This window comes from Stegostoma tigrinum, chromosome 6, assembly GCF_030684315.1.
Source record: "Stegostoma tigrinum isolate sSteTig4 chromosome 6, sSteTig4.hap1, whole genome shotgun sequence".
Classification (NCBI taxonomy): domain Eukaryota; kingdom Metazoa; phylum Chordata; class Chondrichthyes; order Orectolobiformes; family Stegostomatidae; genus Stegostoma; species Stegostoma tigrinum.
This window is the reverse complement of record NC_081359.1, coordinates 110579480-110599235: the sequence shown is the minus strand read 5'-3', so window position 1 is coordinate 110599235 and position 19756 is coordinate 110579480. Positions and strand designations below refer to the sequence as shown.

The following is a 19756-nucleotide window of genomic DNA, read 5'->3' as shown; positions in this document are numbered from 1 at the left end:
CAAATGGAGGCGGTGCAGCTGGGAGAAGGGTAGGTGAGATGGAGATAGGTGGATGCTGGTAGGCTGTTATTGTGGTTCATCACTGGGAACGTTGGAGCGGATAGGTGAGTGAGAAGATGGACCGGTTGTGAGGAGAGAGATTTTAAAGTCGGTGAAGTCAATATTCAGGCCATTGGGCTATAAGCTCCCAAGGTGAAATGAGGTGGTGTTCCTCCCGTTTACATTTGGCCTCAGTCTTACAGTGCAGGAGCCCAAGGATGGACATGTCACCAGCCGAGTGGGGGGGCGGGGGGGGAGGAGATAAAGTGGATGGCAACTGGAAAGTCATGTTGGTTGGTGCGTGCAAATCAGTTGCCAAGACTGCATTTGCTCTCTCCAGTGTAGAGGAGACGACATTAGGAGCAACAGACATATAGATCAGGTTAGATGAAGTGCAGGTGAATCTTTGCTGGATTTGGAAAGATTTTTTGGGACCGTGGACAGATGTGATGGGGAGGTGCAGAGGCAGGTGTAGCAGCACCTGCAATTGCAGGGAAAAGTACAGGCTTTGGTGGAGGGGTCGGTGGTGAGTGTGGAGTTGACAAGGGATTCAGAGAGTGAATGGTCCCTGAGGAAAGCAGGCAGGGGTGGGGAGGGAAATTTTTTTTGGTGGTGGGGTCTGATTGTAGGTGGCAGAAATGTTGGGGGATGATGTGTTGTATTTGGAGGTTGTTGGGGTGGTATGTGAGGACCAAGGGGACTCTATCCTTTATTGTTGTTGGGGGGAGAGGGTTTGAGGGCAGAAGCATCGGAATTGGGGGAGATGTGGTTGAGGGAATCCTTAATAACAGAGGAGGAGAAACTAAGTCATTAAAATAGGAGGATTTCTGGGACATCCGAGAGTAGAATGCCTCATCTTTGCAGCTGATGTGGTGGAGGCAGAGGAATTGTGACTATGTGATTAGAATTTTTGTAGGATGGTTGGTGAGAGTAGGTGTAATCAAGATAATTGTGGGAGTCAGTGTGTTTGAAATGGTTGTTAGTGATGAGTTGCTTACGAGATGTAGAGATAGGGGTCCAGGAAGGGGAGGTGGTGTCAGAAATGGTCCATGTGAATTTCAAGGTGCGGTGGAAAGCGTTCAAGTTGATGAACTGTTTGAATCCCTTGCAGGGACATGAGGCAGCACCAGTACAGTCATCAATGTAGCGGAGAAAGAGGCGAGGGATGGTGCAAGTGTAGTTGAAGAGGGACTGTTCCGTGAATCCTACAAAGAGACAGGCATCGTTTGGGCCCATGTGAGTGCCCATAACCACCTTCCTTGTTTTGATTTGTAGGAAGTGGGAGGAATCAAAGGAAAAGTGAAAGGTTTGGAACAGTTCTGCTAAGAGAATGAGTGTCAGTGGAGGGGGACTGGATGGGCCTACAGGACAGGAGGAAGCTGAGGATTTTTAGGCCATCCTTGTGGTGGATACAGATGTACAGGGACGTAACATCCATGGTGAAGATGAGGTGTTGGGGGCTGGAGAGTTGAAAGTTTTGGAAATGCTGGAGGGTGTGGGTTGTGTCCTGAATGTAGCTGGGCAGTTGCTGGACCAAGTGGAAAGAACAGTTCAGGTAGAAGGAGATAAGCTCAGTGGGGCAAGAGCAGGCAGAGACAATGGGTCGATCAGGGCAGTTGGGTTTTTGGATCTTGGGTAGGAGATAGAAGCGGACAGTGTGGGGTTGGAGGCTGTGGAACGGAAGATCTCCTGAGGTGATCAGGTTGTTAATGGTCTGGGTGATGGCTTGGTGATCAGAGGTGGGGTCATGATCATGGCTGGTAGGAGATGTCAGAGAGTTGGTGTCTGGCCTCAGCATTTTGGAGGTCAGTTGTTTTTCAGTTTGGCAACCTGTAACCGGTGAGGTTCCACAGGGTTCAGTGCGAGGACCACAACCGTACACAACAGTATATATTAATGACTTGGAAGAAGAAATTGAATGTACTGCCACCAGATTTGCAGATGACACAAAAATAAGTGGAAAAGCAGGATGCAGACAGTTTGAGAGATATTGATAGGTTAAATAAGTGGGTAAAATGTTGGCAAATGGATTATAATCTGAGGAAATGTGAAGTTGTTCATTTCGGAAGGGAGAATGAAAAAACAGGTTATTGTTTAAATGGAGAAAAACTGCAGAAAGCTGTTCCAGAAGACAGACTTGGGGGAACTTGTGCACAAAACACAAACTTAGCACATAGATGCAGCAGGTAATGAGAAAGGCTAGTAGAATGTTAGCCCTTCATTCAAGTGGCTTAGAGTATAACATTAGGGAAATCTTACTGCAACTGTACAAGGTGCTTGTGAGACACATCAGATGTACTGACAGGAATGTGTGTGCCCTTATTTAAGGAAAGCTATGATTGAGTGGAGGCAGTTCAGAGAAGGACTACTGGGCTGATCTCTGGTGTGGAGGGATTATCTCATGAGCAAAAGTTAAACAGGTTGGGACCCATTCAAATTTAGAATGGGGGTGTTCTCAATGAAATATACATGGATCCTTAAGCTTGACAGGATCAATATTGAGAGGACATTTCCCCTTGGGCAGGTCTAGGACGATGGGGCATAGTCTCAAAATTGAGACCGAGAAGTGGAATTTCTTCTTGCAGACGGTCAGAAGTCCTTGGAGCTCCCTGCCACAAAGAGCTCTGGGGGTAGAGCTGTTGTGTGTATTAAGGCAGAAAGATTCTTAATCAGTTGGGGAATCGAGTTCTGGGGGAAGCATAGTAAAGTAGACGTGAGAAACGTTGGACCAACCATGATCCTATTGAATGACAGAGCATGCTCGCGGGGCTGAATAGCCGCCTCCTGTTCCAGCTACTTATGGTCTTAGTTAGCTGCCGTGGTGGATTTTCTGCACAACATTAGCCTGGGCTTCTGGATTTACATGTCCAATCATACTATACCACCATTTCCTTAATGGCTAAATTAATAGTCCAACATAGAGGAATTCTCTCCACTTTCCTCATGAATACTATATGGATATGTATAAACCTTTTTAAATGGTTAGCTATAAGCACAGAAGCTCTTCTTTAAAAAAGATTTATGAACGATTCCTCCTAAGTCTCATACCATTTGAATTCAAGTGATATTACGTAAGCCTGGTTTGGCTCAGTTGATGTCTCTGGAATACGTTCCAGGAGGACAATGTGGGCAAGGGAATGCACATAAATAGTCATTTTCTGAGAAATGTGAAGGAACAGAAAGGCCTTGGATTGGATTTATAAACAAAAAGATGGCAAGTTAGAGGCTTAACATTCAAAAAGGTGTACTGGGTACTTTTCCTTCTCTGTCTGAAGCAGAGACTGTGGGTTGTGCACAGATAGGCTACTGCATATGTCGCTTGTCATAGCTTTACAGGAACGTTGTGATTGCCCCAGAAAAGGTACAGGAAGTTCTACAATGCGTATTTTGTTAACGCAAGTTGGCTGTGACACGATTCATGAATAGTGGATGTTGTCTGGATAAAGCGAACTTTCTGCTGTACAGGAGTAGCAATTTTTTGTAGCAATTTCCCTTTAATGTGATTTTCTCTAGCACGAGGTCATGCAAGAATGTAACTATTGCATTATAGGAGAACTCCCTGTACAGAAGAAATTTGAGAAATTTACCATAGTTGGAGAATTTTAGCTGTTAGGACAGATTGGTTAGGCTACATATACTTGTATGGGTCTATTTCCATTAGTAGGGAGTGAGTGACCAGAGGCTGTAGATTTAAAACATCTATTGGGTGAATTAAAGAGAAGTTGAGTCGTTCTTGTTTCACCTGCGTTGAGGTTCTGGAACTTTCTAGTTGAAATGGTAGATGTAGAAACCATCAGCATTTTAAGAAAAAGGTAATGCATATGCTTTTGAGGTGTTGGCCCAGAGCAGGAACTGTAAAGTGGGATGAGGGTTGGGTAGCTGTTTAGGAATCCAATGGGCCAGTTGGCTACCTTCTGTGTCATTACTGTGTGTTGCCCACAGTCTAGGCTGACATTTCAGTAAAGAAGTGCTAAAAGAAAGACTTGTATTTATCCAGCTTGTTTCAAACGGAGTGAAGTTCCAAAATCTTTGCTGTCAATTAAACTCATCTGAAGTGTAGCCAGTATTTTGTAAATGCAGTAGTTAATTTGCTCGCAGTAAATTCTTAAAACTTGGAATTTATATGTTGACCAGATAATGTCTCTGCTATTGGTTGAAAAATAAATATTGGTCAGCACACCTCTTGCAAATACCACAGGACCCCTTACACCAACCCGAGAGAGCAGGATCTTGATTTAAAATTTCCCCCCAAGAGTGTAGCATTCCTTTCTTGCATTAAACATCAACCTAAATGCTTTTATTCCAGCCTCGAGTAGCTGGTGGTTCAGGGCACTGCTTTCTGACTGATAAGTAAGTGTGCTATGTTTTTGAGATACAGCCTCCGCATGCAGCAACATTAATGGGACCAAAGTTTGATTCCTTAATTGCAACAATCTGTTCCCCTGGGACTAAGGAACCCATGACACAGGATTTTCAGTGTTCTGTGTAGTGTTCAAAGGCATTTTACAATTTTTAGATCACTACCTTTATGGATTACACATGACAGTCTGGCTCAATAGAAGAGTTAAGGCTTGAGCAGATTGTTGGATGACACAGCATACTTGGGGGACAAATGGCCCACTCCTGGATTTATTTCTTATGTTAGTCCAGAAAGTAATCACTACCCTGCTGTGTCTGTAAAATATTACCTGGTACCCACAGTTAAATGTTTTAAATGTTCTGAGGCAGGATCACCAGACCCAAAACGTTAACTCTGTTTTCTCCTTCACAGATGCTGCCAGACCTGCTGAGCTTTTTCAGCAACTTGGTTTTTGTTCCTAATGTACAGCATCCGCAGCTCTTTTAGTTTTTAAATGTTTCACCTCCCCCACCTATTGTTGAAAGATTTTATTCTTTTTCCAGTGAAGTTGATAAAGTCCTGGCTGGCCTGGAAATATTATCCAAAATATTTGACCAACAAAGTTCTCCATTGCTGACACGGCTTATCCAGCAGGTATTGCTGTTTTCTATCTTAAGATATGACTTCTTTGCTTGTTAAACTTATGATTTTTGTTGTGTTTAGTGAGATCAGCATGAGTGAACTTTTTCACAAGAGTAAGGAAAAGGTGTAGGCCATTCAGCCCTGCTGTACTGTATTCTATAAGATTATGGCTGACTGTTTTTTGGTCTCTGTTTTACTCTGCTGTATGTCTTTGTCCATCCCATACCTCTCAACTCCCCTTATTAAGCAAAAGTCTTAAATTCTGTATAGGCTGAAACAGTTGTAACAATCTTCAGCCAGAAGTGCCAATTGGAAAACCCATCTTGGCCGCCTCTAGAGGCCCCACAGCATCACAGACAGCAGTCTTCCACCAATTCAATTTATGCCATGTGGTATCAAGAAACAGTTGGAGGAATTGATTACTGCAAAGACCATAGGCCCTGTCAATAAAAAACTTGTGCTCCAGAACCTGCCATCCCCCTAGCCAAGTTCTCCCAGTACGGCAACAACACTGGCATTTATCCAACAATGTGGAAAATTGCCCAAGTATGTCCTGTGTGCACACAAAGCAGGACAAATCTAACCCAACTAATTACTGCCACATCAGTCTGTCGTCACTTATCAGTAAAGTGATCCAAGGTGTCATCGACAGTGCTGCCCTCTGCTATGGATGTCATTACAGCCTTGGTTCAAACACAGACAAAAGAGCTGAATTCCAGAGGCGAAGTGTAAGTGACAGCCGTTGGCGTCAAGGTCATATTTGACCCAATGGCAACAAGAAGCTTTGCAACACTGGAATCAAGGGATACAGAGGGCAACTGTTCTGATGGTCGGAGACATACCTGACATATAGCAGGATGGTTGTGGCTGTTGGAGGTCGGTCATCTCAACTACAGGGCATATCAGCAGGAGTTCCTGAGGGACTCTGGTTCAATTCCAGCCTTAGGTGACTGTCTGTATGGAATTTACATGTTCATCCCCATGTCTTTTTCCATCGGGTACTCCAGTTTCCTCCCGTAGTCCAAATATGTGCAGACTAAGTGGATTCACCAGGCTAAATTGTCCATAGTGTCCAAGGAATCATGGACTAGGAGAATTAACCATGGGAAATGTCGGACTATGGGGATGTGTGGAAGGGTAGGTCTGGGAGGGGTGTTGTTTGGAGTGGTCAGTGCAGACTCAATGGGCGAATTTGCCTTTGTCCACAATGTAGCGATTCTATGATTCTACTCTGACCACCGCCCCTAAACATTCAATGGTGTTGCCATCACTGAAATCTCCATGACCAACATCCTGGAGGCAGGTTACCATTAACTAGGTTTAACGGTATGTTTAACGTATGATGAACGGCTAAGGATCCTGGGACTGTACTCATTAGAGTTTAGAAGGTTGAGGGGAGACCTAACAAACTTACAAGATAATGTATGGTTTAGAAGGGGTGGACGCTAGGAAGTTGTTTCCGTTAGGCGTGGAGACTAGGACCCGTGGGCACAGCCTTAAAATTAGAGGGGTTAAATTTAAAACTGAAATGAGATGACATTTCTTCAGCCAGAGTGTGGTGGGCTTGTGGAATTCATTGCCGTAGAGTGCAGCGGATGCCGGGACGTTGGATGCCTTCAAGGCCGAGATTGACAAATTCTTGATCTCAAAAGGAATCGAGGGCTACGCGGAGAGTGCAGGGAAGTGGAGTTGAAATATCCATCAGCCATCATTTAAATGGCGGAGTGTACCTGATGGGCCGAATGGCCTTACTTCCACTCCTATGTCTTTTGGTCTAACTAGAAACACAACTGGACTCGCCACATAAGCACTGGCTACAAGACCAGTTCAGAGGCTAGGAATATGGTAGCGACGACTTCACTTCCTGACTCCTTTCAGTCTCTCTGCCTCCTTCAAGGCACAAGCAGGACCGTGATGGAATGCTTCTCACTTGACTGGATGAGTGCAGTCCCAACAAAATTCAAGGAGCTTGATACCATCTGGGACAAAACAGCCCACTTGATTGCTGGTGGAAAGAGTGGATGTGGTGCCAATGCTCAGTAGCAGCAGCATGCACTATCTACAAATGCACTGCAGAAATTCACCGAAGCTCCTTAGACAGCATCTTCCTGACCTATAACAGCTTCTGCCTAGAAGGACAAGGGCAGGAGATACTTGGGAAATCCACCCCCTGCAAGTTCCCCTCCAAGTCACTCACATTTCCAAATTGGGATGGTATCATGGTTCCTTCAGTGTCATTGGATCAGAATCCTAGAATTCCCTTCCTAAGGACATGGACTGCAGTGAAATAACTGATGCATGTTGAAAAGGTCTGGCAATTATGGGTGATTTTAATCTATATTTTATTTGGTCAAACCCAGTCAGTCAAGGCACTCTCTTGAGGAGGAGTTCATAGAATGCATTCATGATCATTTCTTCAAACAGTGTGTAATGGAACGGATGAGGGAGCAACTTGTCCTAGAACATGGTCTTGTGTAATGAGACAGGAGTAATTGATGATCTCACAGTTAGGAATCCTCTCGGATCAGACAATCACACTATGTTTGAATTTAAAATACAAATGGAGGCTGTGAAGGTAAAATCCAATACTAGTATCTTATGTTTAAAGGAGACGACAGTGGGATGAGGGAGGAGTTTACGATAGACTGGGAGCAAAGACTATATGCTGGGACGACTGAGGAACATTGAAGGGACTTTCAAAATGATTTTTCACAGTGCTCAGCAAAAGTATGTACCAGCGAGCAGGAAGGACTGTTGAAAAAGTGAAAATCAGCCATGGATAACTAAGGAAATAAAGGAGGGTATCGAATTGAAAGGAAATGCATACAAAGTGGCAAATATTAGTGGGAAGCTAGGATCTTTTAAATGTCAACAGAAAGCCATGGAATAAAGCTATGAAGAAAAGTAAGATGGATTATGAGAGTAAACTAGCTCAGAATGTAAAAACAGATAGCAAAAGTTTCTATAAATATATAAAACGAAAGAGTTGCTAAGGTAAACATTGGTCTCTTAGAGGATGAGAAGGGGGATTTAATAATGAGGAAATTGCTGAGATGTTAGAACAGGTATTTTGTGTCGGCCTTTGCAGTGGAAGACACAAACACCATGCAAATAATTGATGACAAGGGGTCTGTGGCATGCGAGGACCTGGAATCTATCATTATTACTAAAGAGATAGTGTTGGGCAAGCTAATGGGGCTAAAGGTAGACAGGTATTCTGGAATGTATCCCTGGGTATGAAAGGAGATGGCGGAGGAAATAGCAGGTGCACTCAATAATTCACCAAATTTGTTGGACCAGCAGGTTGGAAAACAGTAAAATGTGATGCCACGGTTTAAAGAAGGAGATAGACAGTAAAAGGGGGTAAACCTGTTAGCTTAACTTCTGTAGTTAGGAAAATACCTGAATTCTATATCAAGGCAGAAATAGCAAGACTTGGATAGATATTGTCTCATCTGGCAGACATAGCATGGGTTCATGAAAGGCAGATTGTGTTGAACTAACTTTCTGGAAATTTTTGAGGATATTAAGAGCGCAGTGCACAGTCCAGCAGTTTTGGATGTGATGTATCTGGATCTCCAGAAGGCAATTGTCGGTACTGCAAAAAGGCTGCTACTTAAGAAAAAGATGTATGGTGTCACGATAACATATTAGCATGGGTAGAAGATTGGCCGACTAACAGAAAGTAAAGCATGGGGACAAATAGGTGTTTTTCTGGTTTGTAATCATCGGCTAGTGGTGTCCCTTAGGGGTGTGTCCTCAGTGTTAGGACCACAGTTGTTTGCAGATGACAATAAAATGTGTAGTAGAGCAAAGTATGCAGAAGACACAAGGTCTGCAAAAGGGTATAGATAGGTTAAGTGAATGGGTAGAGTTCTGGCAGATGGAGTACAATGTAGGTAAATGTGAAGTCATCCATTTTGATAGGAAAAACAGCAAGATGGACTATTATTTAAAAGGTGAAAAATTGCAGAGGTGTCCTTGTGCATGAATCACAAGAAGTTGGCTTGCAGGTGCAGCAGGTAACTAAAAAGCCAAATAGAATATTGTCCTTCATTGCTAGAGAGATGGAGTTTAAAAACAGGGAGGCTATGCTGCAGCTGTATAGGGTGCTGGTGAGGCCACCCCTGGAGTACTGCATAGTTTTGGTCTCCTTACTTGAGAAGGGATGGACTGGCACTTGAGGGGGTTCACCTAGGTTGGTTCCGAAATTGAGAAGGCTAACTTGTGAAGAGAGTTTGAGCAGACTGGGATTCATTGGTATTTAGAAGAAAGACAGGGGGGTCTTGTAGAAAGTGTCAGTCAGGAGTTTTAAAATCTAGTTGTGAACCTCTCTGTCCTAAAGGCAATAGGTAAGATGAAAGCATGGAGGTGGTTTCCACTTGTGCATGAAACTAGAGCTAGGGGTCGGAGCAGGTTGAGGTTTGAGTTGAAGAGGAACTTCTTCATCCAAAGGGTTGTGAATCTGTGGAATTCCCTGCCCAGTGAAGTAGTTGAGGCTACCTCATTGAATGTTTTTAAGGCAAAGATGCATAGATTTTTGAACAGTAAAGGCATTAAAGGTTAGGGTGAGCGGGCGGGTAAATGGAGCTGAGTCTACAAAAACATCAGCCATGATCTTATTGAATAGTGGAGCAGGCTCAATGGACCAGAAGGCCGCCTCCTACTATTTCTTAGTCGTTCTCTTTTTATGGTTCAAGAAACCAGCTCAACCCCACCCTCCCTAGGGTAATTAGGGACAGGCAATAAATTGATTCTGTGAAATGCCACTGATGCCCGTGTCCCTCATATGAATTAGAAAAACTTGTCCTGCTGTCTGTAAGATGGAATTCTATAGACACGTGGGTCTCAGATGAAAATCTTCCTCCTCAGCTTTAAGTAGGAATCTGTCTGTTTCTTCAGAAGGAAATAAGAAACATCGGAGCCAGGGCCAACCGTGCAGCCCACTGACTGTTTCAGTGCATTTATTATTATCGTGGGTGATCTTTGCCCTCAACTCCACTTTTCCAACACTCCCCATGTTCTTTATTGCCTTGAGAGACAAACAATTTGTCTGTATAACTGTCCTCTTCTAATGTTAGATTGAATCCCAACTTTTTGTTACTCCCTTGGTTAGGCTTTGTGCTGATCAAAGTGGCACGTGTTTTTTTTGCAGGCTAGCAGTCAGGGTGGCGATCAGGAGTTGGAAAATCTAGTTGTGAAGCTCTCTGTGCTGAAGGACCTCCTGTCATCAATGGAGCGCAAGGTGAGTGGCTATTATTCTTGTGTATATAATGAATGGCTTCTATTAGTACAACCCAGAAGGTTTGCAGTTAGTGCCTCTTATGGTTTGTTTTTAAAACAAACTCACGCAGTCTTTTTACACAATGGCGTCCCCAAATAACTTGCTCATGTTGCTTTAACATTTAACATTCTGGCTGCGTATGATGATTACATTCTCAGTTGTATTATCTTATTCATCAGCACAAATATAGTTTTTAAGAGGTTTTAATCTTTCACAGAGGAAGCTTTTTTAAAAAAACACACCCTTCCTGTGTGAGGCTCAACTGATGAATGAGAAAGATAGTCCATGAGCTTGCCCATCTGAAGAGGATGAGAAGTATTGATCAGCCTAAGTGCCTAGTTTTCCTCATTGTCATTGATAATCTAAACCCTGTTTCTACATCTTTTATAGCCACATTGGAGCTAGGACTATCTGCTAATGCTGACAGAACTCTGGCCCAAATGGCCACCACCTGTGCTGTAAAACTGTGACTGTAAATAGTAAAGCAGTTAGCAAAGGAAGAGTGACGCTGATTGGGCACTTAAACAGCAATGCTAAAAAGATTTTGAATGCAGTAGACATGGTTGAGTGACCAAAAAAAAACCTTTCCATCTGTTTTCACTTAAGCACAATGTCATAGTTGCCCTGAAATTGGAAATACTGAAAAACTGAACAGAGAAAGGATTGATTGACTGACTAATAGAAGATAAAGGGATTGCTGTCTAACCAACTGGCTCAGGGATCAGTGCAGAGGCCACAATTATTCACTGTATATATTAATGACTCTGATCACATCTGATCAGGGGCATGAATGTTCTACTGCCAATTTTGCAGGCAATGCAAAAATAAGTGAAGAAGACAAGTGGTGAGAGTGCAGTCTGCAGAGAGATGTAGACTGGTTAATTGAGTGTGTAAAATTTTGGCAGATGGAATATAATGTGGGGGAAAATTGAAGTTGTGTACTTTGGCAAGAAGAATTGTGGAGCTGAATGTTATTTAAAATAGAGAAAGACTGTAGAAAGTTACAGCACTGACAGATTTGGGAGTCCTCATCCATGCAACATTGAAAAAAGCTAGCATCCAAGTTCAATGGGTAATAGGGAAGGCAAATGAACTGATGACCTTTACTTCAAAGGGAATGGAGTGTAAAAATACACGCGGAAAGTTGTGAACAGTTTTGGGCCCCTTCTCTAAGGAAAGATCTACTGATATTGGAGCAAGTTTGCATGGTTGACCCTGGGTATGAAAGGATATTCTTATAAGGAATGTTTGAGTAAGTAGGGCTCGTACTCCTTGGAGTTTAGAAGACTGAAAGGAGATCTTATTGAAACAAAAGATTCATGGGGGACTCGACAAGGTTGTTGACAAGGGCATAATCTCAGTAGTTGTCACGTGTTTGAGACGGAGATGAGGGATTTCTTTTCTGAGGAGAGTGAATTTGCAGAATTCTTTACCACGTGACTCTTGGTGCTTGGTTGTTAAGTATATTCAAGGCTGGAATAGACAGGTTTTTAATCAGTAAGGCAATTGAGGGTTCTGGTGAAAAGGCAGGAAAGTGGGGTTGAGGATTATCGGATCAACCATGATTTCATTGAGTGGCGCAAAGGACTTGATGGGCCAAATGACCTACTTCTCTTCCAGAGTCTTATGGTGGAATGAATAGAACAGAAATCAGTAATTGGGTGATGCTTATAAGGTGGTGTGTGGGAAGATGGAGGTGTTGTAATGTTACTGGACCCAGTAGTCCAGATTGCCAGGTTCATGCTTGGGCTCAAATGTCTTTTAGGGAAGGAAATTTTCTATCCTGAAAAATAAACCGGAAGAACTGCGGATGCTGTAAATAAGGAATGAAAACTGATGTTGCTGGAAAACCTCAGCAGGGCTGGCAGTGAATGTGAAGAAAAAAATCAGAGGTAATGTTTTGGGTCCAGTAGCCCTTGCTCTGAGGAATGGCCACCAGATCAGAAGCATTAGCTCTGACTATTTTCTTCACCGATGCTGTCAGACCTGCAGAGCTTTTCCTGTCTTCTGCCTATCTTCTGTCCTTACCTGGTGTGGGACTGCAGACCCACAATGACCTGATTGATGCACAATTGCCCTCAGAAATGATCGGGCAAACCACTCTGTTCAAGGGCAGTTGGGGGTTGCGCAACAAATGCTGGCCTTGCCAGCGAAGCCTGTACCCCATAAGAGTAAACAAAACCACTAGAAGCTGACCCAGTCTAAATGCAGCCTTTGCTGTTGGGAAGAAAGGATAGAAATTGTGGAACTGCGAACATAGAATTTAATGTGGATAGTGAAAAGTAATTAACTTGGTAGTCAGAAATAAGAGGTATTTTGTGTTAGTAAAGTGAACAAGGGCAGGACTTTTACAGTTAATGGTAAGAGCCCTGCATAGTGTTATTGAACACAGATATCTGGGGCTTCAGGTCCATAGTACTTTGAGCAACAATATTTTAGTCCTCGTTATGTATCGTTTATTCTGCCTTGAATGTGGGCATCTCTGACTGGACCAGAATTTGTTGAGAAAATGGTGATCTGTATTCTTGAGCCATTACTGTGAATCTGGTGCCGTTGAATGGCTACTTCCGAATTCCTGTGAAGAAACTGGATTATTGTATCCAGTCAGGATGGTACCAAAGGACTGGGGGATTGTCAGTTAAATTTATTAGATTCCTACAGTGTGGAAACAGGCCCTTTGGCCCAACGAGTCCACACCGCCCCTTGGAGCATCCCACCTAGACCCATCCCCCTATAACCCACACACCCCTGAACACTACGGGCAATTTAGCATGGCCGATCCACCTAGCCTGCCCATCTTTGGACTGTGGGAGGAAACCGGAGCACCCGGAGGAAACCCATGCAGACACAGGGAGAATGTGCAAACTCTGCACAGACAGTTACCCGAGTCTGGATTCGAACCCGGGTCCTTGGCGCTGTGAGGCTGCAGTGCTAACCACTGAGCCACCGTGCTGCCCCTTTGTTCAGAAAAGGGGAAAGGGATAAACCTGACCACCTCAGACCAATAAACTTAACATTGTTGGGGAAATGTTTTAGAGCATCAACTTGGTTTTCCATATAGCCTTGGCATGCAGGAATTATGGGAAGGAAGAGGAAGTCAGACAGGCTTCAAGATCTTTGGAAGGATGAATAAAACCAGATGTAATTGTTGGAAGTTTCTCCTGTTGATTGCAGTGTGTTACTTAATTGTTGTTTATTTTAGATTTATTCCCACAAGACTGGCTATTATTACTGGAGTTGTCTCCTGCTAGGTAGTATTGAACCTGTAGTTAAATACATTGCTTTGTCAATTGGAAGGAATGTTAAGGCTGTTAGCCCAGGCAAAGGTGAGGATGTTAGGTTCCCCCATGAAAGAACATTAGTGAATTAATGACCTTAACAGCACTCAAACAATTTTATGGCATTTTTACTAATCCCTGCTTTGTTTTTCCAGGTTTTCTTTTTTAAAACTGAATTCCAGTTCTCAAAATTATTAGCATCTTTTGTCCCGGATTTTACTGCAACAATGAAATGGCTGTGTCTGCATAAAAGTTACAATTGGATAACTTTAGCACAAGCATGAAGGACCCTACGGTCACCTTTTGTGTTGCAAAGTTCTTTGATTAATCTGTAACAAGTAAGAATCATAGTTGGCAAAATAAGGGATTGGTAAAGAAAACCTGAGTGGATTTGTTAAAGCAAGTTGTGCTTGACCAACTTATGTTCTTTAATCATGTAATTGAATGAAAATGTTGATGAGGGTAATACAGCGAATGTTATCTGGACGTTCAGAAGGCATCTTCTAAATATTATTTAGGAGACTAATTAAAGCCCATGGCATGAAGTGCACAAGTAAATTTGGCTAAGGAAAAGAGAGCAGTAGTAAACAGCTTTTTATACTAGAGGAAAATGTACAGTGATATCTCCAGGGGTTAGTACTGAGAGCACTGCAATTTGTGTTGTATATTAAAAACCTGTACTTGAACAGATAGGAAATAATATTGAAAAATGCTGTGGAAAGCACTGTCATTTTTTAAAAAAAAATGATGATTACAGATTGTGGAAGGATATAGTCTGGTGAAATGGGTAAAAGTGCGAAAATAAAATTTAATGAGGAGTGTGAAAAATAATTAACTTGGGTAGTCAGATGAGGAGAGAGAAAAAGTGAATTACACACTTTTTAAGATGGTGTAGGATTAGTGGGTATGCAAACCTTTGAAAGTGGCTGGGCAAGTGAGAAGGGTGCTTTAAAAATGCGTTAAAAATCTTTTAGCTTTATAAATAGAAGCATAAAGTTTGAAAGCACCAAATTATGTTAAACCATAGTAAACCTCTTGTTAGGGTTGGGTAGTTGTGTTCTTTTTATACTTTCAGAAGAATATGTCTTAGTGTCCGCAGCGATGACCTACCTGCTGCTTGGATGCTGTTTGACCTGCTGTACTTTTCCAGAATCTGCCATTCTTATTGTCTCTAACCCACGGCGACCATGATCCCAAACTGAACCTGTCCCACCTGCCTGCATTTGGCCCATATCCCTCCAAACCTGTACTATTCATGTACTGATTCAAATGTCTCCAAATGTCTTCTAAATATTGCAACTGTACTTGCATCCATTTCTTCCTCTAGTAGTTCATACCACGTCCGAACCACTGTTTTAACAAAAAAGTTGCCCCTGTCCTTTTTATATTTTTTTTCTGTCTCCTTAAATATATGCCCCCTATCTTTGAACTCCCCCATCCTTTCACAACTTCCAAAACATTGCCTGTCAGTCCTTTCCGATCTTTTTAATTAATTCATTTGGATGTTAAATACTTTACAAATTAATTTCTTGACTGTACTGTTCAGCTGTAATAATATCTCATTTCATGAATTAAACCCTATAGCTAATCAAAAGAGTCGCTAAAGAAATACCCGTTTTTCGGTGATGTTGCGAAAATATGCAATATACTAGTCTTGTGTGTACTGACTTTATAATCTTCAGGCATTGAAAGCACTACAGGAGATGAGTTCCTGCCCCAGCTTCACATCGCAGTCTTCGATGTTCTCTCACACAGCACCTCGGAAGGCAAAGAGTATTCCTGTGCAAGCGTTTGAGGTAATGACCTGCCTTTACTTGGGAACAGATATGTGTCTCACCCTTGGGACAGTCACTGCTAATCCCTCATCCTGCATGCCCAGAAATATAATTGGGTCTGACGATAAATTTGAGGCATTTGTTTAATTTGGTTCTGCATCAGCTCGAGCATTGCGGCCAGTATTGGGCACTACACTTTTGAGAAAGATGTCAAAGCACTCTAGAATATGGAGATATGCTAGATTTGTTGTCCTTGACAGTACGTTGAAAGGAGCATGACCTCTGCCAGTCTTCTAATTCACTAGATTAAGTGACAAATTAAAGTTCTGCAGAAACTTGGAAATCTGGTAGAGAAAGCAATGCTGGCCAGGTCCAACAGCATCTGTTTGACAAATTTTCTTTTATAATTGGTAGCTTTGTGAATAGAATGAGAGATTTCCGTTACATCGCTAGTCCAGAGTTTTCATTAAGAACAGGCAGGGTAAAGGTGCATTTTAATCGAGATGCTTCAAATGATGACACCTTTGTATAGAGTGGATACTGGCTGGGAATTGATATGCCTGGGATATGGATTGACGGTAATTGGCAAAAGTATTTGAGGGACAGTAAAAATGTCTCTCTTGCACAAGGCAAGCAAACTGTGATCAGGATGTACTGACTGAACGGGCAGTGGAAGGCAGATACAATGGTAAGTTCCTTTTAAAAAAAACAGAAAGGTAAAGATTGGTATGATGAGGAAGGCCCAAAGAAATGATAGTATTTGAGGAGCTGATACAAACACAATGCTCTGAATATGACCTCCTTTGATGTAAAATGCTTTCAGAGGTGCGTTATGTTTGGTGACAAATGTGTCTCCAAATAGAGCTGGTTGTCATTCTGTACCTTCAGCTTTCATCTTCAAAATAGACCCTATGAAATTTACTACTACTTAAGCAGGCAGAAATTTTATCCAAGAATTGGCATCTCTGGCAATAGGGTGTATTCCTTCAGTATTTACACAGGGAGTGTAAACCCGAGTTACGTAGTCCAGTCTACAAAGTGGGATTTGAATCCATGACCATTTGGCTCATGTCACTCGCTGATGTAAAGCTGATAGGAAGAACTGCAAGGATCATCAATTATCATTGAAAGAATAATCTAAACACTTGTTCTGTTCTCTTCCTCAGGTGAAACTGGATGTGAACCTGACTGATCTAACAAAGATTGGTAAATCGCAGAAGTATTTACTTAGTGTGGATGTGGAGGGAGGAAAGCTAGTGGTACAGAAGAAATCCAAGGATCCACAGGAGGACTGGAATACGTTTACATATGATAAGAGTAAGGAGAAGTGCACTGTTGTGCTGGATGGTTTGGGCAGTGTTTGGGTCTAAGTCCGTCAACACAATTGTATTTCTGTAAGATTGCTGCAGCGAACAGTGTATTAAGTGTTTGTTGCGTGAAGTAACATCCCCATCTACTACTCCCAGGACAGGGACAGCACAGGTTTAGATGCAGAGTAAAACCATCTTCGCTTTCTGATGAGATAATGGGAACTGCAGATGCTGGAGAATCCGAGGTAACAGTGTAGAGTTAAATGAACACAGCAGGTCAATTAGCTCTGATCATCACTTTCTGATGGTTGGCTGAGCCCAGCTGATGGAATGCATCATTTTTCTGTTTAGGCTTAATTACAGAAAGAAATGTGTGTAGGATTTCAAAATTGTTTTGACATTAAATTGATCATGGCTACTGTACATTTTATTTATCGTTCACTTACCATGCATTTATCTAATAATCTCAATTCTAGCATCTCAAGCATCTGTGGTCTGTTTTGGAAGGAGGGGGAAAGAGAGGAGGAAAATGTTGCAAATTATCTCTCACTGTTTGAATCTGTGATGCCCCATTCAGTCCTGTTCAATAAGTCTAGTGTCTGCTTTCTGTGTTCTCCCTCCAGAGAAAATAGTTTGTTTTCTTCATTGTTAATACTCCTTAAGCTTTTGTTTGTGTTTTCTCCTCCAAGTCCAGTCTCCTGTGCTTTTGATGGAGGAATTTCAATTGCTGCCAGAGACACACTGGAATATTTTCATGTTTGTAGTCTGTAAATAGTAACAATTCTGAATGGCTTGAGGAGAGGAAAGTTGCATTTATATGGAAAGAAGTTTATACAGGTGGTGCAGTCTAAGTGAGTGAATTTTCATTGCAAAACTGCAACAAAAGTAGATGGGATAAAAGCTCATCTTGCACTAAACTTGTGTTGCAAAATGAGAGGTACTAATACGCTGTTGTATTACAGTCACTGCTGCTGTATGTTCTCGGGATGTGAGCAATGGTAGCCAGCCAGGCACTGTTTATTACTGAATTGTAATGTGTCCAGACACCATTAAGTGGGGGCTAGAATTACATAGGAGAGACTCTGTAGGTTATTAAAAGCTGCAAATCACAGCAGATCAGGCATCATCTATGAAGAGAAACATGAGTTAATATTTCAGTGATAATGGGAACTGCAGATGCTGGAGAATCCAAGATAACAAAGTGTGGAGCTGGATGAACACAGCAGGCCCAGCAGCATCTCAGGAGCACGGAGTTAATATTTCAGGTTGATGACTTACAAGATTCTAATGAGATGTTCGAATGAAAACGGAGAGATATGGACTTTACTTGTCCAGAGTGTTTGACTTACAACAGATCCCAACTACAGCTGTTATAATTATCTAGACATTAGTCAATTAACAGACACCTCCCGTTTCCCTTCTAATGTTAATTGCTCCAGCAGTGCCTAACCAAAGTATTGTGTGCAGTTCTGGTCGCCTCATTGTCGGAAAGATGTGATTGCACTGGAGGCAATGCAGAGGAGGTTCACTAGGATGCTGCTTGGGATGGAATGTTTCAGAAATGAGAGGCTTGATAAGCTCGTTGTTTTCTTAAGAGCAGAGAAGGCTAAGTGGCAACATGACTGAGGTGTGGCAGATTGAGAGGCATGGATGGGATGAATAGAAAGCACCTGTTGCCTTTAGTTAAGGGGCCATAATTTTAAAGTGAAAGTCAGGAAGTTTAGAGGGGATTTGAGGTAAAATGTTTTCACCCAGAGGGAGTGAAAATGTGCTGCGTGGGACAGTAGTTGAGGTGGCAAACGTCACCATCTTTAATTAGTATTTGGATGAGTACTTGAAGTGTCACAATTTTTGTTGCCAAGTGCTGGAAAGAGGGATTAGATTGAGTCTGCATCAACAAAAGCTACTCGATTCGCTGAAGGACCTTTTTTCTGTCCTGCATAATTCTATTTTTGTTACATTAACAACCGCTTATCAGATAGATCGTCGACTTGAAATGTTAACCCACTTTTTTTCCACTGATAAAGCATGAACTGCTGTGTTTTTCAGATTTCATTCTCTTTCCAGTATTTTCTACAGTATTTTCTTTTTAGGTAACAGCATTGCCAATTTGATTGCATTCAATGTCTGTCAGTGGCCCACTATCAGAATCATTACATCAACGCCCCACTCAGCCACCAAAGCAGAGGCTGTTTGTCATATTCTGCTTGAAATATCCTGACCACTTCTGTGCAAACAAGATGATGGATTAACTCATGTCTTTGTTACAGGTGCACGTTTTAAGGATTCCCAGGAAGAATAGCAGGGGACTATCAGTTCTGAAAACGAGTCATTTTTGGATTCAGCACTAACTCTGTTCCTCCCCCACCACTGCCAAACCTACTGCATTCTGCTAGCGCCTCCTACCTTTATCATAAGAGGCCATCATTTTGCATGAACAGCTTGCATTATCGTTGAACTGCAGTCAGCCTTGGGTTTGATCTCAGGATTTTAAATTTCAGCCCTCCTGGTTCCAACCTTTTGTACTTGGGCCCCAGAGGTTTGGACCTGGTCAAATGAGCATCAGTAAAACAAATACTTTAAAGGTCGTTAGTGAATTGTTGTTTTCTTTCCTCATCAGTTCGGCAGTTGATAAAATCGCAACGTGTCCACAGCAAACTGGGAATAGTGTTCGAGAAAGAGAAGGATAAAACACAGAGAAAGGATTTCATCTTTGAAACTACAAGGGTGAGCTATCCACTACTGCAAGCTACCCAGTGGCTACTTATTCTCAGTTTGAGCAGGTCAAAAGTTTGAGACTTAGTAGTGAGCAACTCTCAACCTGACTCAACAAACCCTGCCTACCATGTTTAAGGCACAAACTGAAAACCCACTTGCCTGGATGGGTGCAGCTCCAACAACAATTAAGAGGCTTGACACTGTCTAGGACAAAGCAGCTGGCCTGGTTGACACCTTACCCATCACCATCCACTATCACTGTCTTTGCCACTGACAGACTGTTGAAACAATGTGTTCCATCTATAGCATGTACGACAGTGGTCATTGAGGTTCCTTGGATGGTACTTTCCAAACCTATGACGAGGGTACCA

At 42.3% G+C, this 19756-nt stretch overlaps 1 protein-coding gene across 2 annotated transcripts in view; it reads left to right on the top strand.

The window, feature by feature from the left end:
* inppl1a (inositol polyphosphate phosphatase-like 1a) overlaps positions 1–19756 on the top strand; it is a 268648-nt gene that overhangs the window by 121050 nt on the left and 127842 nt on the right. For both annotated transcript variants that reach the window (XM_048533393.2, XM_048533395.2), the window contains exons 6-10: positions 4942–5032; positions 10176–10265; positions 15265–15378; positions 16524–16674; positions 19288–19394. In XM_048533393.2, coding sequence (XP_048389350.1) covers positions 4942–5032; positions 10176–10265; positions 15265–15378; positions 16524–16674; positions 19288–19394 — 553 coding nt within the window. The remainder of the gene's footprint in view (positions 1–4941; positions 5033–10175; positions 10266–15264; positions 15379–16523; positions 16675–19287; positions 19395–19756) is intronic.